At 38.4% G+C, this 25,116-nt stretch overlaps 1 protein-coding gene across 1 annotated transcript in view; it reads right to left on the reverse strand.

The window, feature by feature from the left end:
- NO66 (Bifunctional lysine-specific demethylase and histidyl-hydroxylase NO66) overlaps positions 1 to 25,116 on the reverse strand; it is a 77,431-nt gene that overhangs the window by 7,131 nt on the left and 45,184 nt on the right. Inside the window, exons 5-7 of the mRNA XM_067155743.2 lie at positions 24,837 to 25,080; positions 17,165 to 17,285; positions 8,265 to 8,466 (exon numbers count right to left, since the gene is read on the reverse strand). Of these exons, the coding sequence (XP_067011844.2) occupies positions 8,265 to 8,466; positions 17,165 to 17,285; positions 24,837 to 25,080 (567 nt within the window). The remainder of the gene's footprint in view (positions 1 to 8,264; positions 8,467 to 17,164; positions 17,286 to 24,836; positions 25,081 to 25,116) is intronic.

Below are 25,116 nucleotides of genomic sequence, written 5' to 3' on the forward strand. Positions count from 1 at the left end.
AGATTCGACAAGCGGGGATCAACGTATCTTCAATGACAGCTCGTCGGAGGGTCAAAGAGCTGGGTTTCGCTTGTCATCGTCCAGCAAAGAAACCATTACTGACACCAACCATGATGAAGAAGCGACTATTTTGGGCAAAACAACATCGAAATTGGACTGCTGATGAATGGAAAAGGGTAAGCCGTTTACTTCCTCCCTGTTATGCTCAACCGCACTTGGCGTAAACAGGTTTTAATACAAAACTACATTTTTTTTCAGGTTTGCTTCTCGGATGAGTCATCAATACACATCCTTGATGACAGGTCTGTATTTATGAGAAGGCGCAACGGTGAGAAATACAATAGTGACTACATAGTCAAGACCGTTAAGTGTCATGGTGTGGTCCGTCATCAGTAGTAATGGAACCGGCCGCCTGTATATTGTCGAAGGAACCATGAACCAACACCAGTACATTAATTTTCTGGAAAAACGGATACTTCCACAAGTTTGTGAATGGTTCCCAGATGGCAAATTTGTGTTTATGCATGACTCTGCACCGTGTCACAAGGCTAAAAGTGTGACAAAGTTCCTTCTGGACAACAAAATGAAGGTTCTGGACTGGCCTGGCAATTCTCCTGACCTCAACCCGATCGAGAACCTTTGGAGGCTAATGAAGAGGAAAATTTGTGCTCATAATGTCACGAATAAGATCCAGCTGATCAAAAGACTAATCAATGTGTGGCATCATGATGATGAAGTTAAAAAAAGCTGCCTCAGATGCATTTGTAGTATGCCAGATAGAGTCGAAGTGGTAATTGCTGCGAAGGGAGGTGTTACAAAATATTGGATTTTCCTAGTTTCCTTAGTTTTCATGATTTTCATTAATATTTCAAATGTAAAATTGTGTAATATGTTTGTCAAAAGTCAATTTTAGATTAATTAAATGTATATCAGTGAAGTTTAATTGTGTATGTCTTATCAAGTTTCAAAAATACAACTTTCACCTAGTGGCCCTAATAATATGATCAACCACTGTATCTCAGTATTTGTGGTAAAGATTTTAGTCAATTCTCTACAATGCGATACTTGTAAGGAAGTAGCTGTACAAAAGGAAAAACCTTATCTTATTCATTTGTTTGAAGAATAGAGGTAATCTCTATTTTCCTACAAAAGATGTTGTTCGTGTGTGAAAACTTACTGATATGTATTTTAGAGAGAATACATGTAATGGTTTACGATCAGTCATGAAAGGGAACATACCTAATGAAGCCACAGCCCATTTGTATGAAAGAAATTTGTTTTCAATGTTCACATGCTTTAGATCTAAATACAATGGACACACATGTTTATCGCGTTTTTAGCATAATTTCATCACTTTTCTTGAAAATATGTGTGAATGATGGAAATAGATCCGACCATAGATTGGTCTTAGGAGGCTGGCTGTTTTAAGCATTGTAAATTGATATACAAAGTATTTTGAACAGTAAAATACAGGACCTAATAGGTCTAATTAATCAGTATTATTATTACTATTTCAATGTGCTTTTAATTATTTTAATTTTTTGCTGTTTCGGCTGCTATTATACATTAATGCATCAGGAGTGTAGCGAGGTAAGATGGTGGCGGTCGCACGCTTCCGGCTTCAGAATCCTGCTGCTCATTGCCAATCTAATCTACAGTCAGACATGCCAACTTTCAAATGTGAAAAATCAGGAGAAATTTCGCAGCGAATCGCGACGTATTACGACACATCACTGATGGCAAAACATGTACAAATTCATTATAATTCAATACATTAACAATTCTATTTGCCCATATATTTTTTTTTCATCATTTACATGTGAATACTAAATACTGGACATACCTGAACTGTAGAAACATGTGACTTCTCATCCTTCAACATGGTGATCACTCACATTATGACTAATTGTTGTTCAACACACCAGTAGCTGACTTAGCCCTCTTCAGAAACTCGGAACTAAATTTTTGCTCAAAGCACTTGCCTTGCTGAACTGATTTCAAGGTTAAAAGTTTCTCCAAAGTTTGTTCAGACAGCAAGGATCTGAACTGTGTTTTTGTCTTTGTGACTCTGCTAAAAATCCTTTCACATTCTGCATTGCTATGTGGAATTGATAAAATAGCAAGCATCACCTTAGAGAGTCTGTCATATTTAAGTACACCATCAGCTGATTTCATCTGACCTACCAATGCCCATTGAGCATCAATTCTTCCTTTTGCCAGGTCTGTTTCTTCGAGCTGAAAGTTACAGAACTGGGAGTGCAGAATATCAGTTTCTTTATCCAAATGTTCCGTTTCACTAGTCAAAATGTTCGGACACTTGTTAATGAAAAATCTAAGGCTAGAAAATGATGCCTTACTTATAGCAGAAATATTTGCAACTTCTGCATTAATTAAAACTTCATCTTTGAATGGAAATTTGTGAACCATGTAGTCACACGATGCAGAGAAACACTTTCTAACAGACTTAAAGAATACGCACTTTTCCTCAGACTTCAAGGTGTTCACTAAAACAAACGCAGAGTTCCCTATCATCAAATCGCAAATCATCCTTTTGATTTGCTGGAGTATGATAATCTACATCAAGGAGAGAGGAGGATCTTTTAATAACGTCTGGTTTCACAAACCTTGCCATCACATTCTTCAATAGTTCCTCCAAAACTGACCTCAATAAGTGGATGTGCGGCATACTTGACTGAAGAGCTACGTTTGGATTCTCAAAGATACCCATAAAACTTGAGAAAAAATGGCAAAAAGATTTATGTAAATTTGATGAAAGGAACATGAAAAGTCGTTCTTCACGTGACAATGCATGGCTCTTAGTGTGATCAGTAGTTTCATTTTTTTTTAGTGAAACTGATGACTGGGTTTTCCTTTTAACTGAGGAGTGAGGTGAAATGTTATGACATTCCTTAATGTTTTCAGACAAACAAGACACATCTGCACTTAAACTGCGCTTAGGAATTTTGTAAGTCTTCAAAGTTCCCATCTGAGAATCCTTACTCACAATTTCGCTCCTGAATAATGTAACCAAAGGGTCCCACTGAAGCAAAATCCTATCTAAACACCTTCTTAGTGATAACCATCAAGTAGGCACATGCTTCAGAATTTTCCTGTTGTGTAAAGTCTGAAATTCTCTGAACTTTTCTTTCCTCTTTGCACTCCTTTCCAGATAATAAAATATATCAATTATACTTTCATCTACATTTACGGGCAAGCACGCCGCACCCTTCTCGGCAGCAAGATTAATTAGGTGACAAGAGCAGCCTACGATGATTATGTTACTATTTTCCCGCTTCAAACATCCTGCCACACCATTCTTTAATCCTACCATTACTGGAGCATTATCAGCACCAAGAGCTAGGCAGTTTTTTAATGGAATGCAGAATTCCCGAAAAGTTGAGAGCAAAAGATTGGCAATGTTAGCTCCAGTAGCATCCCCTTCTAAATTAGGCACAGAGAGTAGACAACTCTGAATTTCATTGAGTTCAGGCCTAAAAAATGTTACAACAATGGGATATATCTTCAAGTCGCTTTTATTGCTACCATCAGTAGCAACAGAAAATGCATTCACCTGCAAATGTGATACAATTTTCTTCCTTTCTTCCATGCACATTTCTGTAATGATAGCCGCTGTTTTCGTTCTAGCACACCCATATCGTTTAGCGATTTCCGAATCAGGAAACATTTTGCGAAACAAAGGCCCGGCGTGATCGGCACAATTTACAGGCAGGTTATGTTCTACTATAAATGACGTAATAACGCCTCGGCATTCGTCACAGGATTTACATCTTGGTTTTTACATGAAAAGTTCAGTTTCTGGTTTCTTTCTACACACTGGACACTCTCCTTATGTTTTTTCGTTTGCATATGCTTGAGTATATCGCATTTCCCACCATGTGCAACTGAAAATTCACACCTACATATAGTACAGAATGTGAACGTTGGTCCCTTTCTGGATTCACTCAAACACGGAAACTCTTCCCTATAAGCACTTTTAAACACTGCATCATATTTCTTTTTTGACATTTTGGCCAAAACAAATATTAAGGCACAACACGAGCACTTCTACGGGTAAAACAACTATGGTGTGCTACTTCTGAGGTTAGGTTACTCCAAAGAGAATGTTACTCGCTTGACTCGCTTGCAAAGAGAATGACTGTATTATAGATCAAAGAGCAGCACATGACTAGCCACCGTGCCCCGTACTGCCATCTGGTTTCATTATTAGAACTACTATCGACCAGCCATACTCAGCCATATATCGATAGAACGAGGAAATACGCGGGAGTTTAAAATAATACGAAAATTACGGATATTGCTCTGAAAATCGGGAGATCGGACCCGGCGATCGGGAGATCGGGAGGAACGATGAAAAATCGGGAGTCTCCCGCTCATAACGGGAGACTTGGCACGTCTCTACAGTATATATCTGTGTTTGAAACCAACAGGTGACCTGACCCTCTGGGTGTGAGGTGGTAATTATGATGATGTAGGGAGAGGGTGAAACCCATTGTTGGCACGTAGCCTACTTCTGTCGAATAACACTAAGGGGTCTGCTCAAGGTTCAACGTCCCCATTCGATGGACAAATCACTATCAACAGCATCACGTGCCCTCACTCCACATCAACATTGTGGAGAGCTTTAGAATTCAATTCAGTCTTTAGAAATTGTATATCTCCACACTCCCTACCCTTGTGGCCAACATTCTGATGGTGAATTATTTTTCCACAACGGTGCTCAAACCAGATAACCACAGATGCATAACTTAACCCATATGCATCCACCCGCCCTTTGCTCTGACATTGCTAGGAAACCGCCAACTTTTTGGTATGCAACCTGGGTGTTGCAAGCTTTCGGTTAAAACAGTATAGTGGGTGATCGACTGCGCGTATTATCACGGGACCTGTTGTATATTATTGAGAAATTCCACACTATTGCTCATGACACCAAAAACAGAACAATACAGAAATATAACACAAAAAATCCCTTTGAAATCTTAAATTTTTCATTACCTTATCTCACCTTAGAAGTTCTTTAGTGTGTGTTATGGCCTTAATTATGCGGCACGAGCCTAACATTTGCCTGATTTGAAATAAGGAAATAATAGGAAACCATTACGACATGAGCCTAACATTTGCCTGATTTGGAAATAAGGAATTAATGGGAAACAAATCACGATTAAGTGAATGAAGAGATTCGAACTTATATCCCAAATACGAACTTACAGCCGTATGTCTCGATCGGTGTATTATTATTATTATTATTATTATTATTATTATTATTATTATTATTATTATTATTATTATTAAGAGGATCCGTGGTAAAGTGTTCACATCTAGGTACCAAGATCGTAGGTTCAAATCCGGCAGTCGCAATCGGATCTTGAGGGGCGGGAGAAAGTTCATTCGGCGTTCCATGTCGTACGATATTACTACGGAAAGATCTCTGGTAATATATTTCGTTTTCATTCATGCACAGGATCACTAATAACTTCTTCCTCACTAATACTGCTCAAATCAGAGCCTAAAACATCAAATATGCTTTGATTTTGGCTTTTACTGAGCATTTCGTGCGAACAAGCAACTTCCTTCTCAGTCAGCCATCTTGTCAACAACAGAATAGAGATTTCTCGATTGATATTTTAATCAATTCTCTTTGCCAAAGTTGCATACGAGAGTACTCTGGTGACACTTTGAGACACCAAAAACAGATTTGAATTGGAAATTTTTCCGGAAAATGCCAACAGATGTCACAAATGTATCCAATATGCGACCTTCCATCCCGGCGTACCAGTCCGCTTGTGGAGTTCTGGCCCAGCCGCTCGAGCGCGTACCAGTCCGCTTACGGGCGCATAGGGGTTAAAGACTTGACAAGTTAACGATCATGGCCGCTAGCCGAGCTTTGCCCATTAAACAATAATATTCAAAAGTGACTTTTTTTTTAAACTTCAATGGTTTTTTTTTCCACCACATAGGAATGATAAGAAATAAACGGATGTTGAGTTTGTCCTTGTTCTTGTGCATTTTCATGTTTGTCTCTTCTGCTGCTCCCAGTTTCACTTCAAATCAACCTTGATGTTAATATTTTTAATAACAAACATTTTACTAAACCCATTATTGTTCATCACCATCATGGATAAGACATAATGAAGAACATGAAGAAAACCTCTGGTGAACTAAATGTAATGGCTTTTGCTGATGATGTTAGAGCAGAACCTCGATAATTCAAAATCCTGCCCAATTCGAAGAAGCTCTCGTTCCCAGAAACATAAGCTACACTTTTGTATGTTATTTACATTGTTTACGGATAATTCATCGTTCGAAGAACAATGTCGGTCTCATTATTGAAATTCAGACTTTTAATTCAAAACTACCTTTACATTTTTTAAAAACAGTGTTTTACAGAGTAATTTAAATTCAAAATTTATCCGCGTCATGATAGGACGCGTCTTCCGGAACGTGCTGGGGTAGCCTTCCGTACTTTCAGTCACTTCGGTGTGTCTATAGTGTGCTTCACATTTGCTAAGTTCACATAAAATCGTAATTCATTTGTATTCAAGGTTTTAAGGAATGCCTCAATATCACGTAGCAGGCAGTGTGCGGAGAACCAGAATCCGCGAACTCTTGCGATACCGACAGTTGGCAAAAAAGCATGGCTCATATAATCAATTCATAAGCACCGAGCGATACTGTCAATGCTGATTAAACTGCAGTTTTCTTTTAATGCCGAGGAGAGAAGTGCCAGCCGGGTAATTGTACATGGGCGGGGGGGTCATTATACTGTGTTGCTATGCACACGGAAGCAAGAGACTTCCTCCCCTTGTCATAGGAAAGTTCAATGAGCCACGATGTTTTAAGGGCATCTGGCACATTCCATGCAAGTACAAGGTATCTAAAAAATGCAAACAGTACAGTAATCCAAAGAATAAAGCACTTGCACAGGTGAGCCAGCAAAATTTCTCCTCATCTTTGAATCGCGTGTTTTTTCTTTCGTTGCGTGTTTGCCAGTGATTCATCTAAGTATTTTTTTAATGAAATTTGTTCGGGGCGTCGGCCTAAAAAGATCTTTTTCCCCTATTTGCACTGCGTGTGAGGAACCTGTGTGTATTTTGTAAATGGCGGAAGTGTAAAGTATTGAATGTGAGGAAAGGAACGTTAAGGACGACACAAACGCCCAGTTCCCAGGCCATGGATATTAATCATTTACAATTAAAAAACCCTGACCCGGGCGGAAATCAAACCCGGGGCTGCCGGGTGGCAGGTTAATTGCATGCAGTAACGGGTCTTTTGTGACGTGGCTAGGGTTGGCATTTTTTAATTACAAGCTAGTGGTTAATTCAAAATCACTTAATTCGAAGACCAATTTTTGCGTCCCAAAGACTTTGAATTAATGAGGTTTTACTGTATGATCTGGGGAGAAACTGAGGAACAAGTACAGTTGAGATTCAATGAATGGAAGGTTAAGTTCCATGAATTCAATCTCAAGATAAGCTAATCCAAAACAGTAGTGATGGCAATAAACAGAGAGGGACGACCAGCAAACATCATGCTAGGAAACCATCCACTAGAAAGTATGGATAACTTTGCATATCTCGGCAGTGTAATATCTCACCACAGAGGAGGTGGCAAATAGAGAGTACAGAAGAATTCTCACTTTTACCAGCAAGTACAAACACTTTTGTAGGATCACAAAATACAGTACAAATAAAATCAAAGCAGGTGACATTCAAACAGCACTTCATATCAATCTTAACCTATGGTATTGAAACATGCACCCTTACTAAGAAGGACTCATCAAGGTTGCAGGCATGAAGTTCCTTAGGTCCACAATTCAGAAAACAAAACTGGACAAGTTATGGTTTGACGTGGTTAGACATCATTGTTAAATCGGGTCAGCATGTCCAGATTGAGGTGGTTTGTGGGCATGTAATGAGAATGGAGCCAACAAGGACAGCTTATGTTAAACATGGAGAGACATGTGGCAGAAAACGGATGGTGGGAAGACCAAGAACCCACTGCACGGACGTCGTAAAGATGGACATTGCAGATCGGAGAAGGACAATGGAGGACGTCATTAACAACGGAATGTATCTCAACAAAACAGAATGGAAGACGTTCGCCAACAGTACCTGGAGAAACTGGAACTGTAAGATGATGATGATGATTATGATGAAGTTCATAAACCATATCACAAAACAGCCTAAATTTAATCTCTCCCTGGCATCATTACTGCAGAAAAAATGTTCTAAATTCATAAAACTTACCTTACGCATAACAGCAACCTTCGCAGTGGGCAAATTGCGGATTGCTGTATAGCGTGGATAAACGTGTAAAAGGTATTCCACCATCAGGGCTTCATCGACATCCACCTCCAACCTATGTTCTTCTCCCTCATGGTAAATGAGAGAGTTTTTCCCAGAGTGATACAGCTGTACCTTATCACTGGTATCATCTTCGCTGACAAGTCTGGAATAACAGGAAGAAAAGTAAGAACCGAATAAGTCAGAACAATAAAATATGCATGTACCAGTAAAATACTAGCTCCATCTCACAGCATTACCGGCACATGCTCTACACGCAGGCACCATACAAGCCGCAACTGCAGGAATTTGTTTGTAATTTGAATTCCTAAAATGCTTATGCACTCAATGAAGGTGAGAAAACAGAATAATCAGAAAGGACACTTTATTCTGAAGACAAATACAGTATTTAAAATCCTTAATCATAAGTTAACTGGTTGCAAGTACAAGGCATCTAAAAAATGCAAACAGTACAGTAATCCAAAAAATAAAGCATTTGCACAGGAGAGCCAGCATAATTTGTCCTCATGGTGTATGCAGCTATTTGAAACTCATATAAATCATTGACAGTAACACAATTCTACAATGCGGTGCAAAAATTAAGGACGAAAGTAATTTTCGCACGTAGTGTCACTGCCAAGTAACATAGCTCGATGAAACTTGAACCGTACATAAGAATTGTTACAGTATGGTACAGTAGGCAACTGAAAGGAATATGCAATGAGATGAACAGAAATAACACTTTTATACAGAGACAATAAATTACACGTTAAGTCACTGCGACTCATGATGGTCTCCTGGACATCACAAAAGAAGGAACATGGTTCTTAAAAGGCTGTGTGATCACCAAGGACAGCGTGTTCCTATACTGGCTACAAGATTGCTAAGGAGTTCTTGTGGTAGTGCTTTCCATCATCCCTCCACCAGCACAGCTGAGAACTGTTGGTTTGTCATTGGTGCCTTTGACATGCTGCAATACATCTGCCTAACACGTCCCACATGTATTCGATGGGATTTAAGGTGGGGGGGCAGGGGCGGGTAACGGGGAGGCTAGTCCCTTCACTGAATAGCCTCTCGTTCCAAGAGCTCCTCCACCTGTGCTGTTTGATAAGGTTGTGCACTGTCATCCATACAAATTGAGTCAGGGCCGAATGTACCCCACTGAATTGTTGAAATTAAGTCCTACACTGTATTCCTTAGACTTCAATTAAATCACTTTCCACTCTTTGGCCGAAAAAGCAAATGCCTACAAGACCTTGCCTAGCAATAACTTTACATAACTGCACATCACAAGTTCAATTTCATAACGAGTTATCCTTCAAGTTTTCATCTTAGTACAAGTCCGTTAACTCATTATTGACCTTTAATACGTCTTCATATGTGAATGCAGCACAACAAGACTGCTTATGAACTTCAACTGGAATTGTTTTGGCAAGAAATAGTGTTGTTCTATTTACTCTTTTGACTGTGATCATTGTGTTATGAACATCAACTGGAATTGCTTCGACATGAAATAGTGTTAATTATTCTACGTACTCTTTTTGACTGTGATCATTGTGTTATGTGTTTTTAGAACTTCATGATTTAATTTTTGCTCAGCCTTGTACCTAATATACTCAGGAAAACAAACAACAATTTAAGCAATGCCATAATTGTTTATTACGTAAAAGTGCCAGTAGTGATTTTCACATAGTGATTAGTAAAATATGCCAAAATTAATTTCCTCCTTTCCTACAGCACCCAATTATCTGCAAGTACAGAAGACCGTTTATCTTTACTACAGATCAAAATTAGCCTATCAGTTACTAACAGTGTACTAAATGTTGTTCAACCTCTAATAAATACACGTTGTGATAATACAGTAAGAATCTAAAAAGTTTACAGAATTATGGCCACCAGTGTAAAAAAAAGTAGAATACTTCTTGGGGCAGGTTGGAGGGTCCTGGCAAGCATTAAGGAAGGTCTCTCCTCTTCTCCTCTATGCTACTTCAGGTATCGCTTCATTGCATTTTTCTACGCTTTTTCTCTTTCCTACATCCCAGATGAGGAAGCAGTACCAGAACATCAAAGCTTGAATGAACACAGCATGCCCTATCGTAATGATAACCAATACGGTACATTATACTAACACTTGGAAATTATTCAAGCCACAGTGATTAACCTCCTGAACACAACAATCCTGACCCCTGCAAACAAAAACCCAACGCAATGCACATTTGAGAAACATTTTTGAATATTCACTTTTCATTTTAATCCTTCCCCACCCACATTTTTACTCTCTTTATCCCCAGGTTTCAACCTATTATTTAGGAAAAATTGAAGCAAAGCACATTGTTTCAGTAAAAGTTCAATATAACTAGGGGACCATGCGAGAAATCTTGATGTTCATAAAGTAGGCCTATGTGGTGGAGTAGCCCCCTGATGAATACACAAATCAGTACAATATTAGACAGTCTTAGTTAGCACTAAATGTAATCTTTGATTTTTTAACATTTGTGGTATCCACTTGAACGGAAGTGAATGCAAGTGCCTTATTATACTGACGAATGTTCCGGAAGTATTTTTTTTTTTTTTACTATCATTCTTTTCTTAACTGATAATTACAGCATTCTATAATGACATAAAACAGGTGTCCCATCGGCCAAAATGTGAAGTGGACAGCAATGATGGTGCATATTTTTCTACAGCAATAGTATTTGCAAATCGCACACTTCGTACAATTTTTTAAACTCTTTTTGTTTTTTAATAAATTATCGATATTTATGAAAGGAGAGTGCAATTCGTCACTGCTAATGTCTATTCTCTTTCTTTTAAATTCTCCATTTGTCACGATCGTTTACTTGTGAGCATTGCAAAAGGGATCTATACCACTGAAATAATATATATATATGATTAAAAACTACTGACCACAATGTATTAAAAAAATTTATACTATTAGAAAACATCACATCCATTTCTCTATTCATAGAGTCATAAGGTTATTGGTTCAAACCTCTAACGCCCCCTACCGGTGATACTCGACATACAGGTAGCCTGTATTTGTCACACAATCTCACATTGTTTTAATCCCTCCAAAACAATAATCACGTGATTCTCGAAGTGGAATGATGCCCATGTATATAAGCTTTCATTTCCTCTGAGCAAGTGTCTTTGCATTCCGTATCTATTTTACCAGAATATGCTTGTTTGAAATGCTGCATTGATATATACCGTAATATATATATATGGAATAGGCTATGTCAATGAATACTTTGTTTCCTCCTAACATATGTAAAAAATAAGCTATTTCTCATAATACACTTTCCAAATTATGGACAGGATCATCATCATCCACATAATCAGTCGGAGTTAACGAAACGTAATGTTTGTGTTACCTGAATCGCCACAGCATCGCCATCAGGTCCGATTTCACGATATGTTTTCACTTATATCACTGTTAACACTAAAATTATCTTTGTTGATATGTTATTCACTCACTAAATATTCACCTCAACCCCTACTCAACGATTCTGTGTCACTTTCTTCACCTACATGCAGCTCGGTTTCAATATCCGCAGTATTCAATCCCGCCATGTTTACCAACAAAACAACTGACCCGTGCCCACAGAAGTTCAAGATCGTTGGCTAGGCAACATCAAGACAGATTTCCTAAGCCTTGTAGATTGTACTGTGTGTTCATAAATGCCTTACAAACACTACACTGCCAAAAGTATGCAGCCAGGCGCTTTTGGGCGCTAAGGACTGGAAGGCAAAGTGAAGAGGCGGGCGCTTTTGGGCGCTAAGGGCGGGAAAGAGTTAAAGCCACTAATGAGAACAGTACTTCAGGCCACACAGCAGCTAATAAAAGCCACAACCTAAGCCACTCACAGCAACCAGTAAGAGAACTTTCATCACTCACTGACCAATAAAATAAAAAATCTTTATTTGGCCAACGAAGCGACATTCTGAAACGGTGGGAGTTTCAAAACATATTTTATACTCCGCACGGCCTTACTTCTAAATTGAAGTTTCGCAAAACAAATGAGCATCGCCTTCCCTCTGTTGCCAGCGCGCTACTGCCGCGGGAACAGCTAATGCAATACAACCGCGATAAAAAGCCCTTTTAAACTGCAATACAGTACTCAGAAAAACGAATGAATATGGATTGAAAACAAATTCACAAGAAATACACTTTCTAACAATATCTGGCACTAAAAGAGAATATATTATTAACAATAAAAGAGAATGAGGAAATAACACATCACTAACGGCTAATGGCTGGCACAGAAAGGAGGTTATGGCCTACAAAGGGAGCATTCCACTGATCTCAGTCACTAGAACCCTCCCACAATATGAAGAACACACTAATTACTCAAGGAAAATGCAAAAGATCGCGAACCGTACCGAATACCATACACGTTGAGTGAGATAGGTTAACCACGTGGCGAATGTAAATATTAGAGTTGGCAACTAAGTTTCGAGATCGTGCTCTGCCGATATAAATCGATATGAATGGCAGCTTGGGATTGGTTGGATGTCTATGCTTCAGCGCATAACCACCAGACAGAGCCAAAATCTGCTAAAACGTCAATTTAGAAGTAGAGCCGTACGGCGTATAAGTTCTGCAGTCACTGACTTGATTCGTGAGAAACAAATAACTGATTGGGACGTAATGTAAAAAAATTGGGAGTCTTCCGATGAAATTGGGAAACTTCCGATGAAGTCGGGAGAGCTGACAGATATGCACTTTGCATTTAGCAACCATGTACAACAGGCCATGACAAATGTTTTTAAATCTAGGAGCCAGCACTCAAACCTATGAGCCAGGTAACTTTTGTAGTACTTGCATCGTTAACATGCTAGAGTCTAGACTTCTGAAAAGTAAAACATGGTAGTAATAACAATAGGTATTGTGATTTTCTAGTTTTATACACTACAACAGATTACCAAAAAATGTAGAGACAGCAGGACACTGAACTAAATAAGACGTGCAATTAGGTGTACAAATCTATGTAACTAGCCAATTGTTGCATATTTTGATACTGTTCTAAGAAACTAGTAAATTATAAAATGTAAATAGCAAAGTGAATATTGTCATGAACAACACCAACGCGAACAGTTCCTTTGTATAAACCTATATTAGTCTGACATGTTAAAGGATTAATAACTTTAAGCTTAAACATTATTTATCTATCTAAAAAAAAAAAAAAGATACAAGGAATAACCCATACTTTACAAGACATCATTTCTGCCTTTTGTGCCCATGCACGTGCCTAGGAGCTTCGTATGCTGTCAACATATGGAAACAAATTCTGCGACAGTACATTCTGTTTTATTAAATAAAAGCCCTTTAAAATCGTTCCTCGCGGTTCGGGTCATAATGTGTCCCGAAAAATGTTACTCTTATCTGTCGGTGCGAACTTCGTAAAATATCGGAGTAAGTAACTATGTCCTAGTTACAAATTTCCGATAACCAACAGCAACATACGGTTATTATTGAAGTACAGGATCGAGGCATACTGCTAGTTTCGATCGGCCAACCGGTGACACGAAGGAATTTTTTTGCATCTTCAATTCATGCCGCTTCCGGTCACCCTGTGTCCAAATTATTGTCTAACCTATATTTTTAGGCGGGAATCGATTGCGCGGTTACGGTGAATGAAGCCTACAATCTTGCTGCATTCAGATGGCAGATTGTTGTTTAATACGAAGAGCACCACCCTTCTGACATCTCTTGTAACCTATTCCTTTCTACATTGCTCTCAGGTAAGCGGATATATGTTTTCAAATATTTATTTATTGGAGTAGTTATTGCTATGTTTATTACCTTCCGTAGATAATATTTACAAGCAAGATCACATCCTTTGTTTTCAGGCATAGAGCCTTCACATTCTGACACACCGGTGGCACAGAAAAGAAAGAGGTTTAGGACGGCACTGGATCCCGGATGAATTATTTGGAAGAAAGTTATGACAGTGACTGTGATTTCTCTTCAGCATTGGATGACGACCCTACGTACAGCCTCGTCTTTTATGGTATTATTTTGTTACTAAGCATAATATGAAAATAATTTAACATACGCCTACCATATTCCCATTAAAACACATCCATGAAGGGGAAACTAATATTTACTTCCGGGGTCATTTCTGGTTCACGCACTTGTTGAATCGGAAAACTCCTCAACAATAACGCACACAAGTGCTCCAGCACTGTTCTGGATTTCATAGTAGTGACTAACCAAAGTCAAATTCGTCAGGTCACCGGTGGCCTGAACTGATAACTAAAGACAGCTTCGGGTCGCCGGTGGGCCAATACGAAATAAAATTAAGTCATCAAAATTCACTGCCGCAGGGAACATGTTAAAATAATTTAGTAGCAAAGAGATTCTAATTTGATAGTAAAGGACCAACTCAGGATATTATTCGTGTCAATTACATGAGAATATTTGAGTTATTCCTATATCGGTAATACTTTCTTTAGGAGAGGTTTTTTGACACCCAAACGTTCGTTCTTAACATAATTTTTTCTTCTAATGCTTATATAATGCGGCCTTAATTATTATTTAAAATGGTAATAGCATTAATACCAAAGCAGAAATTGCCCATACTCTCCAAGATTCCCGCCGTTACCTAAGCTCATTCTCTTGTTCAGCCAAGTTTGATAAATCATATGGAGTGTCAAAGGGTGTGTATTGTTACATGTGCATTACAATAGTTCGGCGACAACAAACAGGGAGTTAAATAGATAAAGCAGAAGATTAGTATAATCTCAAAAAAGAAGGTACCAAAGAAAGAATTTTAGACGCCATGGGAGCCCGGGATTTGCCGTGCACTAATGTAAAACTATTGCCCACCAGGGGACAAGCAGAGAACAAGGAGTGAGGAGAGAACGACAGGAAAGATGGCATGACGTCAAAGTTATTACGATGACTGCTTGATGTATCCACAAAGATGCACACACGCGATGCTGTCAGTTGTCAGTTGCATACACTATTTTATTTCCACACTATATACATATGAGGCGTCTAGTATCAAAACCGGCCAAGTCACAAAATTTACGAAAATGAGTTAAGGTTATCAATTTGAAGTAGAAGTATAGCACTATCAGGTGAAACAAGAATATGCTTTAAAATCGTCCATGTCTTCATGTTATAGAGCACTGAATTCTCGGTCGTGCAACAGAATCGGCCAAGTCATGCAGCCAGTGAATTCAAAACCGGCCAAGTCAAGGAACGAGCAACAATCTTTATGATGCAGCATTATTGTCTGGAATCTTGTGTTGTTACATTAAGCAACAATGTGATAATACCAGTAGGCAAAATCGTTCCTTGTAATGTATATTCTTTGAAGTCATTATATTTTGTTTTTTGTTCGTTTGCAACACTGATTTACGTATTCGCGGGCTTCTTACCGTCATTGGCGCCAAAGCAATCCTATTTCCGGTGTGCTCGTATTTTGTCATTGTTGTGTGCTGTAACGTGGATATTGTTCCGAGTGGAGAACTGAAAGATTTACTTTCATACCTTGTGAAATTGTACAAAATTGCAACAGAAACGGCCAAGTCAAAATTTAAATTAACAAAAAAGATGGGTTAATTATGAGTTAGATTTCTCAAAACAACAGAACTTAAATATTAAACCATTAAGGATATAACTGTGAAAAAAAATCTTTTCTGACCATCATTGCTTTGTCTCTACAGGATTTTCGTCCATATTGAAAAATATGCCTTGAGTGACTTGGCCGGTTTTGATACTAGACGCCTCATATGTTATATACACATCAGTCAACCACCATTTTGAACAACTGCCTACTACGAAGAATAAGAATAAGACTGGACACTTGACAAACATTTGACTGCTACAGTAGTATGTCGACAGAATCACAACAAGAGTTCATAAAAACAATTCCACTCTACCATCAAGAGTCCCCCTTTATATTCGTTGTCTGGCCAGGCTTCTAGAAGAATATGACAACTTTTTTTTAAATTTAAGAATTTCATCTTCAAGTCCGTATTGAACCGAGAATAATAAGTAAAATTAAAAATCCACCTTTTCAATACTAATACTAAACTAAGTGTGTGTGTTATTGCTGTCATGGTTGGGATGCGTTGAGTTTGGCTGCCTGTGTACACGCCGTAGACATAGAATATAGATCAAGAAGTGTCGTTCTAATCGTGACTTTGAAATTGTGATTATTTGAAGTTTTCTCCTGATACTTTTGGGGGCATCATAAGTCCCATTTTAAGAGTGTTTGTATGTGCACTGATATAATGATATGTTTATTTATAACTGCCTGTTCTCATATTTGGCTGAAGATGACACTCACCAGCGTCGAAACTAGTTCCAAGTAAATGTTATAACTTATATAGTTTAATATTAGAATTGAAAAGGTGGATTTTTAATTTCACTTATCTATTACAACATACTGTCTCGTAAATTCGAGAGTCTCCAATAGCCTAGTTACAATGTAAAGAATTTTCTATAACTATCTAGTGCCAGATACATTATTCAGGATATTACAGTGTGTTGCACAATATTGCAGTGGATTATACATCATATATGCAGGTAATAATAAATGATATACTATTAATTACATGTTCTTACATTAATTAAGCTCATATTAATACATATACAACAGATGTTTCATGACATAACCTCACACATATCGTTATTTACACCAAATTAAGTCCGGACATAACTACGTAAATAATAATAATCCTAATGTAAACAACTTCATAGCCACACCTCACAAGTAATAATAATAAGAAGAATAACAACAATAATAAACGATATTTGCATTATTTACCCATGGGTTAAAGAATACTGTTTCCAAGTTATAATAGTCTATTACACTTGCGTCAAGCTACCTGTGAGTTGAAGTACTCACCTCAGAACAGAAGCCCTCATTAACTTTATCTTCATATCCTTGTTTAGTTTCCGGCCAACAAGGATCTTTCCATCATTGGCTTCCACCAACTTTTCGCCATAAATGGATCGGCTCATCTCTTCTGAAATGTGAATCATAATATTTTTAAATCTAAGCAAGCACTTCTTCGCAGGAAAGACAAAACCAATTTTTCCAACCAACAAACTTCTAAGAACAATAAATATAGACTGACCATCTAAGAATGTCAATTTTTAAAAAAATTAGTTCAAAAATTAAATATTACATATATACTAAAAGTTTAATTTCTGCGTTCATCAAAGCTATTAGCAAAAAATATTCAAACACTAGACAGTAAGTGTAAAAAAAGATAATGAACACATGACTGTACTGCTTTGGAAATTACACTCAGAAGTGTTGAAATATTAACATGTTGAGTGCCAAGCGACCCCACTTGGGTACGTGAGAGTAGTCAAGTTTTTGAACTTCACTTCCCCACATGGGGTCGTACGTTCGTTTGAAATCGAGAAATGTGTGAACCCATTTGGGTGCACAGTAAGTGTGTGTTTCGAAGCTGTATAAGGTCTCTTCCTACCATCTGTTGGCTGTCTATTTAAGTATGTGCAAAGTCCACCTTGTATTCATCAATTCATATTGTGGCGCGACCCCATATGGGTACGTCAAGAGTGTTTTGTAGGGTGACAAAGACATTGTCTATCTCACACACGGATTGTTTATGTAGTAAGCGTTCTGTGCTGCGAGTTTCTTTTTGCGAGTTTCTTTCTCCTTTAAGTCACTGTGAGTAAATCAAGCAGTAGAAGACTTAGTGCAGATAGTCTGGACGCCATACTGAACAAGTCAGACAATGATGATGTATACAAAGTATACAGTTACAGTGATTTTGAACCCAGTACAGAGCAAATAGCGGTCTCGCACGTTCATCCACACTGATAAATTACAACCTTCAGCATACATTTCCCCATTGTACTCCGGGTTTCCAAGCCACCTGTTGCAACACTTTTGAGCAACTTCAGCCGTCTTCAACGATACAGACACTGGTTTCCCATGTAGCACAATCATCACTGCTAGGTTCTCTTAGCCATGTTAAAAGTTATACAAACATAATTACATATGTATTCAATATTCCCAAACTACAAATTCTCTTTCATCCTAATTAACCAAATTCACATGATTTTCACTACTTTATATAATAATTTTTATGCAAAAATTTCCTAACCTAAAATCAGAACATAGTCATTTACAAACATTTCCTGACCTAAAATTGGGGATCGTTCTTTAGTACGGCTCCAGCATGAACAAGCTAACACGTCTCTCATAATCAACGGCATATAACGCGTTCCTGCAAAGGAAAAGGTAAGTATGGCCGAGTGTCTGAACAGTAACTACTGTGTAAGTCTGACCCAATATGTGGGCGCGTGTACGTGTACAATTCGTAACGACCAATACGACTCCATATTGGGTCACAATATTTTACCTAATATACACAATAATTCAACCTAATATATCATAAATATATATCCTCATTTCAGCGATCACTTGCTTGGTTAAGCCTGTGAACGTTCTGGCACCAGGGAGTAACTCGGTGTTATTAGCTCACGGCACTACACGGCAATCCTATAAATTTCGGTCTGGCACTCAAGGTGTTAAAGATAATGAACACCCATCTTTTTTCTTTTTTTAAGCAGATTCATGTCATAGTCACACAGCCAGGTTTTTGTTAACAATGGAATAGGAAAGGGTTAGGACTGGGCAGAAACCAACTGGAGTCTAATTACAGTACAGATCCGTCAAAGGTCATTACTTGTACCGTACTCATCTGTCTAGGGACTTTCTTGTTGATTTCTTCCCTTTTCTCTCAACCCAGGATATTTTTCATCTTAGATTTGTGGCTAACTTATATTCGGATTTGGCATTTGTTCCGCTATCCAAGTGGGTCTTTGGAAATAAAGACTTAACAGCCCATACCAAACTCATCACTGCTCTATGGATGTGAAACTTGCACCATGTACTGCCGTGACATCAAGAAACTTGAAGATTTTCATCAGAAACTTGGTTCAAACTTAAATATTAAATGGGAGAACCATGTCTCTAATTTTGCAGTTCTTGAGAAAGCATGCATGAACAGTCCACAACGCCTCTATTATTGGCCATCGATTTCGGTGGACTGGGCATATGTGCCATACGAGGGACACATAGCATCATCGCCATTTCCTTTATGGTGAACTTTCCTCAGGCACAAGACCCCATGGTGCCCCTTTGGAGCATAAGTAGTTATTCTAATAATGCATGGACGAAAAAATGCCTCATCCTTTTTTCTTGGTTTCATAATACAATATAAAGTATATTATAACAATCCCCTATCAAAAGAAATTATGGGTGTCTAACAGGGGGTGTGTTCACACCTTGTAGTTCCATAAGAGCAGTACTGTTTTCTTAACATGGAATGATCTACAGAATTGGCTTGTTCAGACATCAAAAGTACAAGCACAGTGCTAGAGGATTGTATGAAGACAAATCTGTATACTCGGAAACAAGCAGCAATCAACGACAATATTTGGATAATAAGGTAATTGCTGCCGTTTGTTCAATACTGTTTTATGCTGATGCATTTTCAAATTTAGTCTTTGTGCAGTCGTACAACATAAATCGCAAAAAACGACTTCAAACAACTCAACATGGAGATTCAGGACTACCGCTGAGTGATATTAAACCATACAAAGAAAAAAAGATCACGCACACCATCTACAGTAGTTCATCCACAACATTAAAGATTTTCTGAATATTCAAGTCAATAGCTGCTACTGAATAGCATTATAATACAATTATTTTTTACAGCTTATTGTAAAGTTGCCATTGAAGTTGGTTTTGGTTTTGAGAAGGGGATTTGAAATAAATATAAATTAACCTCTAAACTAAACGTTTAAAAAAGGAATATTTGGGCAACCTAAGAGTACACAGTAAATAACCTTCACACGTTGAGTGCCAAGCGACCCCATTTGGGTACGTGAGAGTAGTCAAGTTTTTGAACTTCACGTCCCAATATGGGGTCGTACGTTCGAAACCGGTACCATTTCCACTTTTAATTAAATAAGAATGTAAACTCTACATCTCTTATTTACTTGTATTGAATAGGTTGAACTACCATATTTATTATTTCAATTTAACCGTTCGTTCTAAAATCGAGAACTGTGCGAACCCATTTGGATGCGCAGTAAGTATGTGTTTCAAAGCTGTATAAAGTCTCTTCCTGCCATCTGCTGGTCGTCTATTTATGTACGTGCATAGTCCATCTTCCATTCCTCAATTTCTGCTGTGGTGCGACCCAATATGGGTACGTCAAGAGTGCTTTGTAGGGTGACAAAAGTCATTGTCTATCTCGCTCACAGACTGTTTATGTAAGTGTGCAGTGCTGTGAGTTTCCTTTTCTTTTTAAGTCGTAACGAGTAAATCGAGCAAGTCGGACAATGATGTGGATGGAGTATATAGTGATTTTGAACCCAGTACAGAGCAAATAGCGATCTCGCACCTTCATCCACATTGATGAATTACTGTCTTCAGCATACACATCCCCACTGTACTCCGGGTTTCCAAGCCAGCTGTTGCAACGATTATGACCGTCTTCAACGATATAGTCACTGGTTTCCCATGTTGCACAATCATCGCTGCTAGGTCCTCTTACTCAAATTAAAAGTTATACAAACAAAATGATATACTTGTTCAGTATTCGGTAACTATTAATTCTTCTTATAATATTATTCTGTTACATCCCAATTTACCAAATTCACATGATTTTTCACTACTTTATATAACTAAATTCCATACAAAAATTTCCTAACCTAAAATCGGAGGAGTGTCATTTACAAACATTTCCTGACCTAAATTCTGGGATCGTACATTTTTACGGCTCCAGTATGAACACAAGGTAACACATCTCTCATAATCAACAGCATATAACGCGTCCCTGCAAAGGAAAAGGTAAATACAACCGAGCATCGAGCCTGTGAACGTTTTGGCACCAGGGAGTAACTCGATGTTATTAGCTCACAGCAATCCTATTAAAAATCGGTCTGGCACTCAACGTGTTAAATACCCTGAATATACACGCTTTTTTGCACCTAATTTTGATTTAAGTACGCACTATTACATATATATATAAATAATATCTCCAACACAAACTTCCAGCAAATAAAAATTAAACTCGTGTCCCCATCCCGAGGTGGTGCAGCTCTTTTCAGGCACACCCCCAATGGAGGTGAGCTGCATGTACCAGTCCACCAATTACCAGACATCCTACCATTCTTAAATTTCTGGCAGTACCGAGAATTGAATCCGGGCCCCGAGGATGGCAGCTAATTACACTTTCTTGCAAGTTGCTTTAAGTCGCACCGACACAGATAGGTCTTACGGCAACGATGGACAGGAAAGGGCTAGGAGTGGGAAGGAAGTGTCTGTGGCCTTAATTAAGGTGCAGCCCCAGCATTTGCCTGGTGTGAAAATGGGAAAACACTGAAAACCATCTTCAGGGCTGCCGACAGTGGGGTTTGAACCCACTATCTCCCGAATACTGGATACTGGGCACACTTAAGCGACTGCAGCTATCGAGCTCGGTACTAATTACACTAACCGTTACACAACTTCCAGCCTAAAGACATACTATTATTTATAAGTTTCATTTTCCGTATTGATTGGATTCAATGTATAGACAAGAAATGTGTTCCACCGATCAATTCTAATTTATTGTAAATGGATTTACATTAGTACCGGTTTCGGCCTTCCATGGCCATCATCAGCTAGTACATTATTATATTACAGCCATTAGACAAAATCACAAAGACATCCGGATAATCTAACATAACATCTTTGTGATTTTGTCTAATGGCTCTAACATAATTATGTACTAGCTGATGATGGCCATGGAAGGCCGAAACCGGTACTAATGTAAATCCATTTACAATAAATTAGAACTGATCGGTGGAACACTACTGTCGAAACCGGTTAAGACATCCCTATTTAGCACATTACCCTGGTTATCACGCTATTATTCCCAAGTTCAAGTCCATGTCTTATTAAGCACTCTCTAAAGAAACCTGGATAGAAAATTTATGTTGCTCTTTAGTACGTTCGTAGCTCATATTTGTTGTCTGGTATTTTTCACACCTTTCAATGCACTGTTGCTATTTAGAAGCCTCTGCGGAAAAGGCTTTCATACTTGTTCTATCGTGTTTTTCACACCTTCTAATGCTCTCCTGTAATCTTTAGGAATGGTAAATATAGTTTTCACTGTACCCCCACACAGATACGCAACGAAAAATGCCCTCATATAATAGAGTTTGAGGGATGTTCCACCATTCAACACATTGTAAAATATATTAAATTTATTAAGCGAAGACCGGTTTCGACTCCCTTGGAGTCATCATCATTTCTTGTAGTTAATCAAATCAAGGGGAATCTGATAACAATCATCATTAGGATTGCCTACATACATCTCAAGAGGTTGACATAAAACATCATTATAAACTTATACACATGATGGCAATTGCCTAAAAACATATCAATAAGTTGTAAAACATCCTGATTAAATCTACAGTAGAACCTCAATTATACGTTTCCGGAAACTACGTTTTCCCGTATTATTCGTTCAAATTTCGTGGTCCCGCGAGCATCCTAAGAAAATTGCGTTGTAAAAATCCTGCATTATCCGTTCCTCAAAGAAACGATTTCCCGGATCAACCGTCCAGAAATTTCTGTCCCATCAACGCTAAATCCTCGATCACGCGTTTTTCAAGAAACTGTATCTCACGAAAGGATGGCTACGGCATACTGACGAATCTTGATGTTAACGTCCCGTCATTGTGGTAATTTGAGGAAGTACTGTACTGGAAAAGCAATCGGTGGTGAACTTGCATAAGGAACCATCTTAACATCGCATTCTGGTGGTACTGTGTAGAGAATCCTCAGAAATCATAAAGCAGAGTGTCCACAACAATCGGAAGGAGACAGAGCGCATTTCATCAGCTCTAATTGAAGATGAAACGAGTTTCGTCAAATGTTCGTACTTGCAAAGCGTCTACATTATGTCCAGGGTTAGATGTTTATTTTTTTAATTTTTTCTATTGGATTGCCAAACAGGTTTTCGGCTCTTCCCTCATGGCACTGTACAGTCACTGGACTTTCATCAGGCAAGAATCGAAACTGCTCCTTCTTAAGTAACACAAATTTAGTATTTTAATATTATCGTACACAATTATGTTATCGACACCAGAACAAATGTTGCACCTTACATACATAAAGCCATGGGAGGTTTTGGGATTGCCTATTACTGGTTTGATCCTAATATAAGACAGGGAATTCCACAGGTTCCACTGTTCTCTCTGGTTTGACAGGTAGTAATCAAACATGGCTGCATGCAGTCACATTGCTAACGAGGAAAATCATATATCAGAATATTAATGAAAGTGTTAGTCACTTAGCAAACTGCTAAGTACAGAATGTATTGCGGGTTAGGGTAAGCCATCATCTGCAATTATTGGAGTGATCATTTAATGATTTTATCTTATGATTACTCAAAGTTGGCTGAACTTAGACACCTATCAGTGTCTCATAATTCACCATCAGATAATTCCGGAGAGAATAAAACAAAAATGAAGCAAATCGATCCAGTAGAACAGACAAACGAATTTGCCGAAACTGTTTTCTTCTTGTCCATTTCACCCTCTTTGGGGTACGATAGATCTATCAATGGTTAGTGAGTCATGTTTTCCTGTCCTCGCAGTACTTTTTCCTCCTTTCAGATCTTGCCTTCCTCTCTTCTTCAGAAATTCTGTATAGTCGTTTGGGCTTCACCCTGACCTGGAACCTCTATTTTACCTTTGGTTATTTTTTTCGCAGATCCATCTACAAGCATCTCTTCTGTAATCTGCAACTCTCATAGGTCCTTCTCAGTTTCCTTAAACCAGTTCAGCTTGGTTTTCTTATTGCGGAAATAGTCTAAGATTCTTTTAGTTATCCTTTTCGGGTCCATTCTTAGGATGTAGCCATAGAAGTCAATTCTCCTTTTCCTTATTGTGTCGGAAATCCTTTGTTCTCCTACAGAGGATTTCATTGCTGATGTGTTAAAAGTTTGTTATTATGGAGTTCGGGGCCTAGAATTTTTCGCAGTATTTTCCTTTCCTTTATCCCCAACTTTTCTCTTTGACCATATGTTGTTATAGACAGTGTTTCTGCAGCATAAAGGGCTTCAGGCTAGACTACTGTATTAAAATGTCTGATCTTGGAATTCCAGGAGAGGGCTTTTTTTTTTATAGGTGTCTTTCGTAAGCTGGAAGGCTATTTCTGTTTTGGATCATCAAGATTCCATTGCTTTCTTCTCAAGACCATTCCAACTGATCCATTCACCAAGGTATTTGAAATCCGTGACGATCTCTATTTATTGTTCCCCAACTTTCAAATATTTTGGAGGATTCTTAATGTTGGTTATTATTTTGGTTTAATATATAACTAATTCTGACATTCTGACAGTGATACTATCTACCAATTAAAGCGAGATTCCAGCATAACAGAGGATACTACGGCTGAGTTAATTTTTATTTCATAACTGAAAACTATAAAACAAAAGGTGGTAGAAGAATGGCTAACAAAGAAAAGATAAACAAACCTGATCCCAGCATGGGAGGGAGAGCATCATGCATAAACTGTCGTCCAATCTGATCGATAGCGGCGTCGACCTGGAAGAATTTCATGAACCGCTTCGAGAGATAGGTGTAATCGGCCAGAAACGAATTGCGGATTGGCGTGTTGAGATCGCTGTGGGCCACGCCCATCGCGTGGAGGTAGCCCAAGGGTAGACCCCGACGGAACTCGATGTCCTCTGAGGCCGACTGAAGAGCAGCAGGCATTAGCTGAAATGCACACAACCAACATTATACAAACAAATA

This window comes from Anabrus simplex, chromosome 11 (assembly GCF_040414725.1).
Source record: "Anabrus simplex isolate iqAnaSimp1 chromosome 11, ASM4041472v1, whole genome shotgun sequence".
Taxonomy (NCBI): domain Eukaryota; kingdom Metazoa; phylum Arthropoda; class Insecta; order Orthoptera; family Tettigoniidae; genus Anabrus; species Anabrus simplex.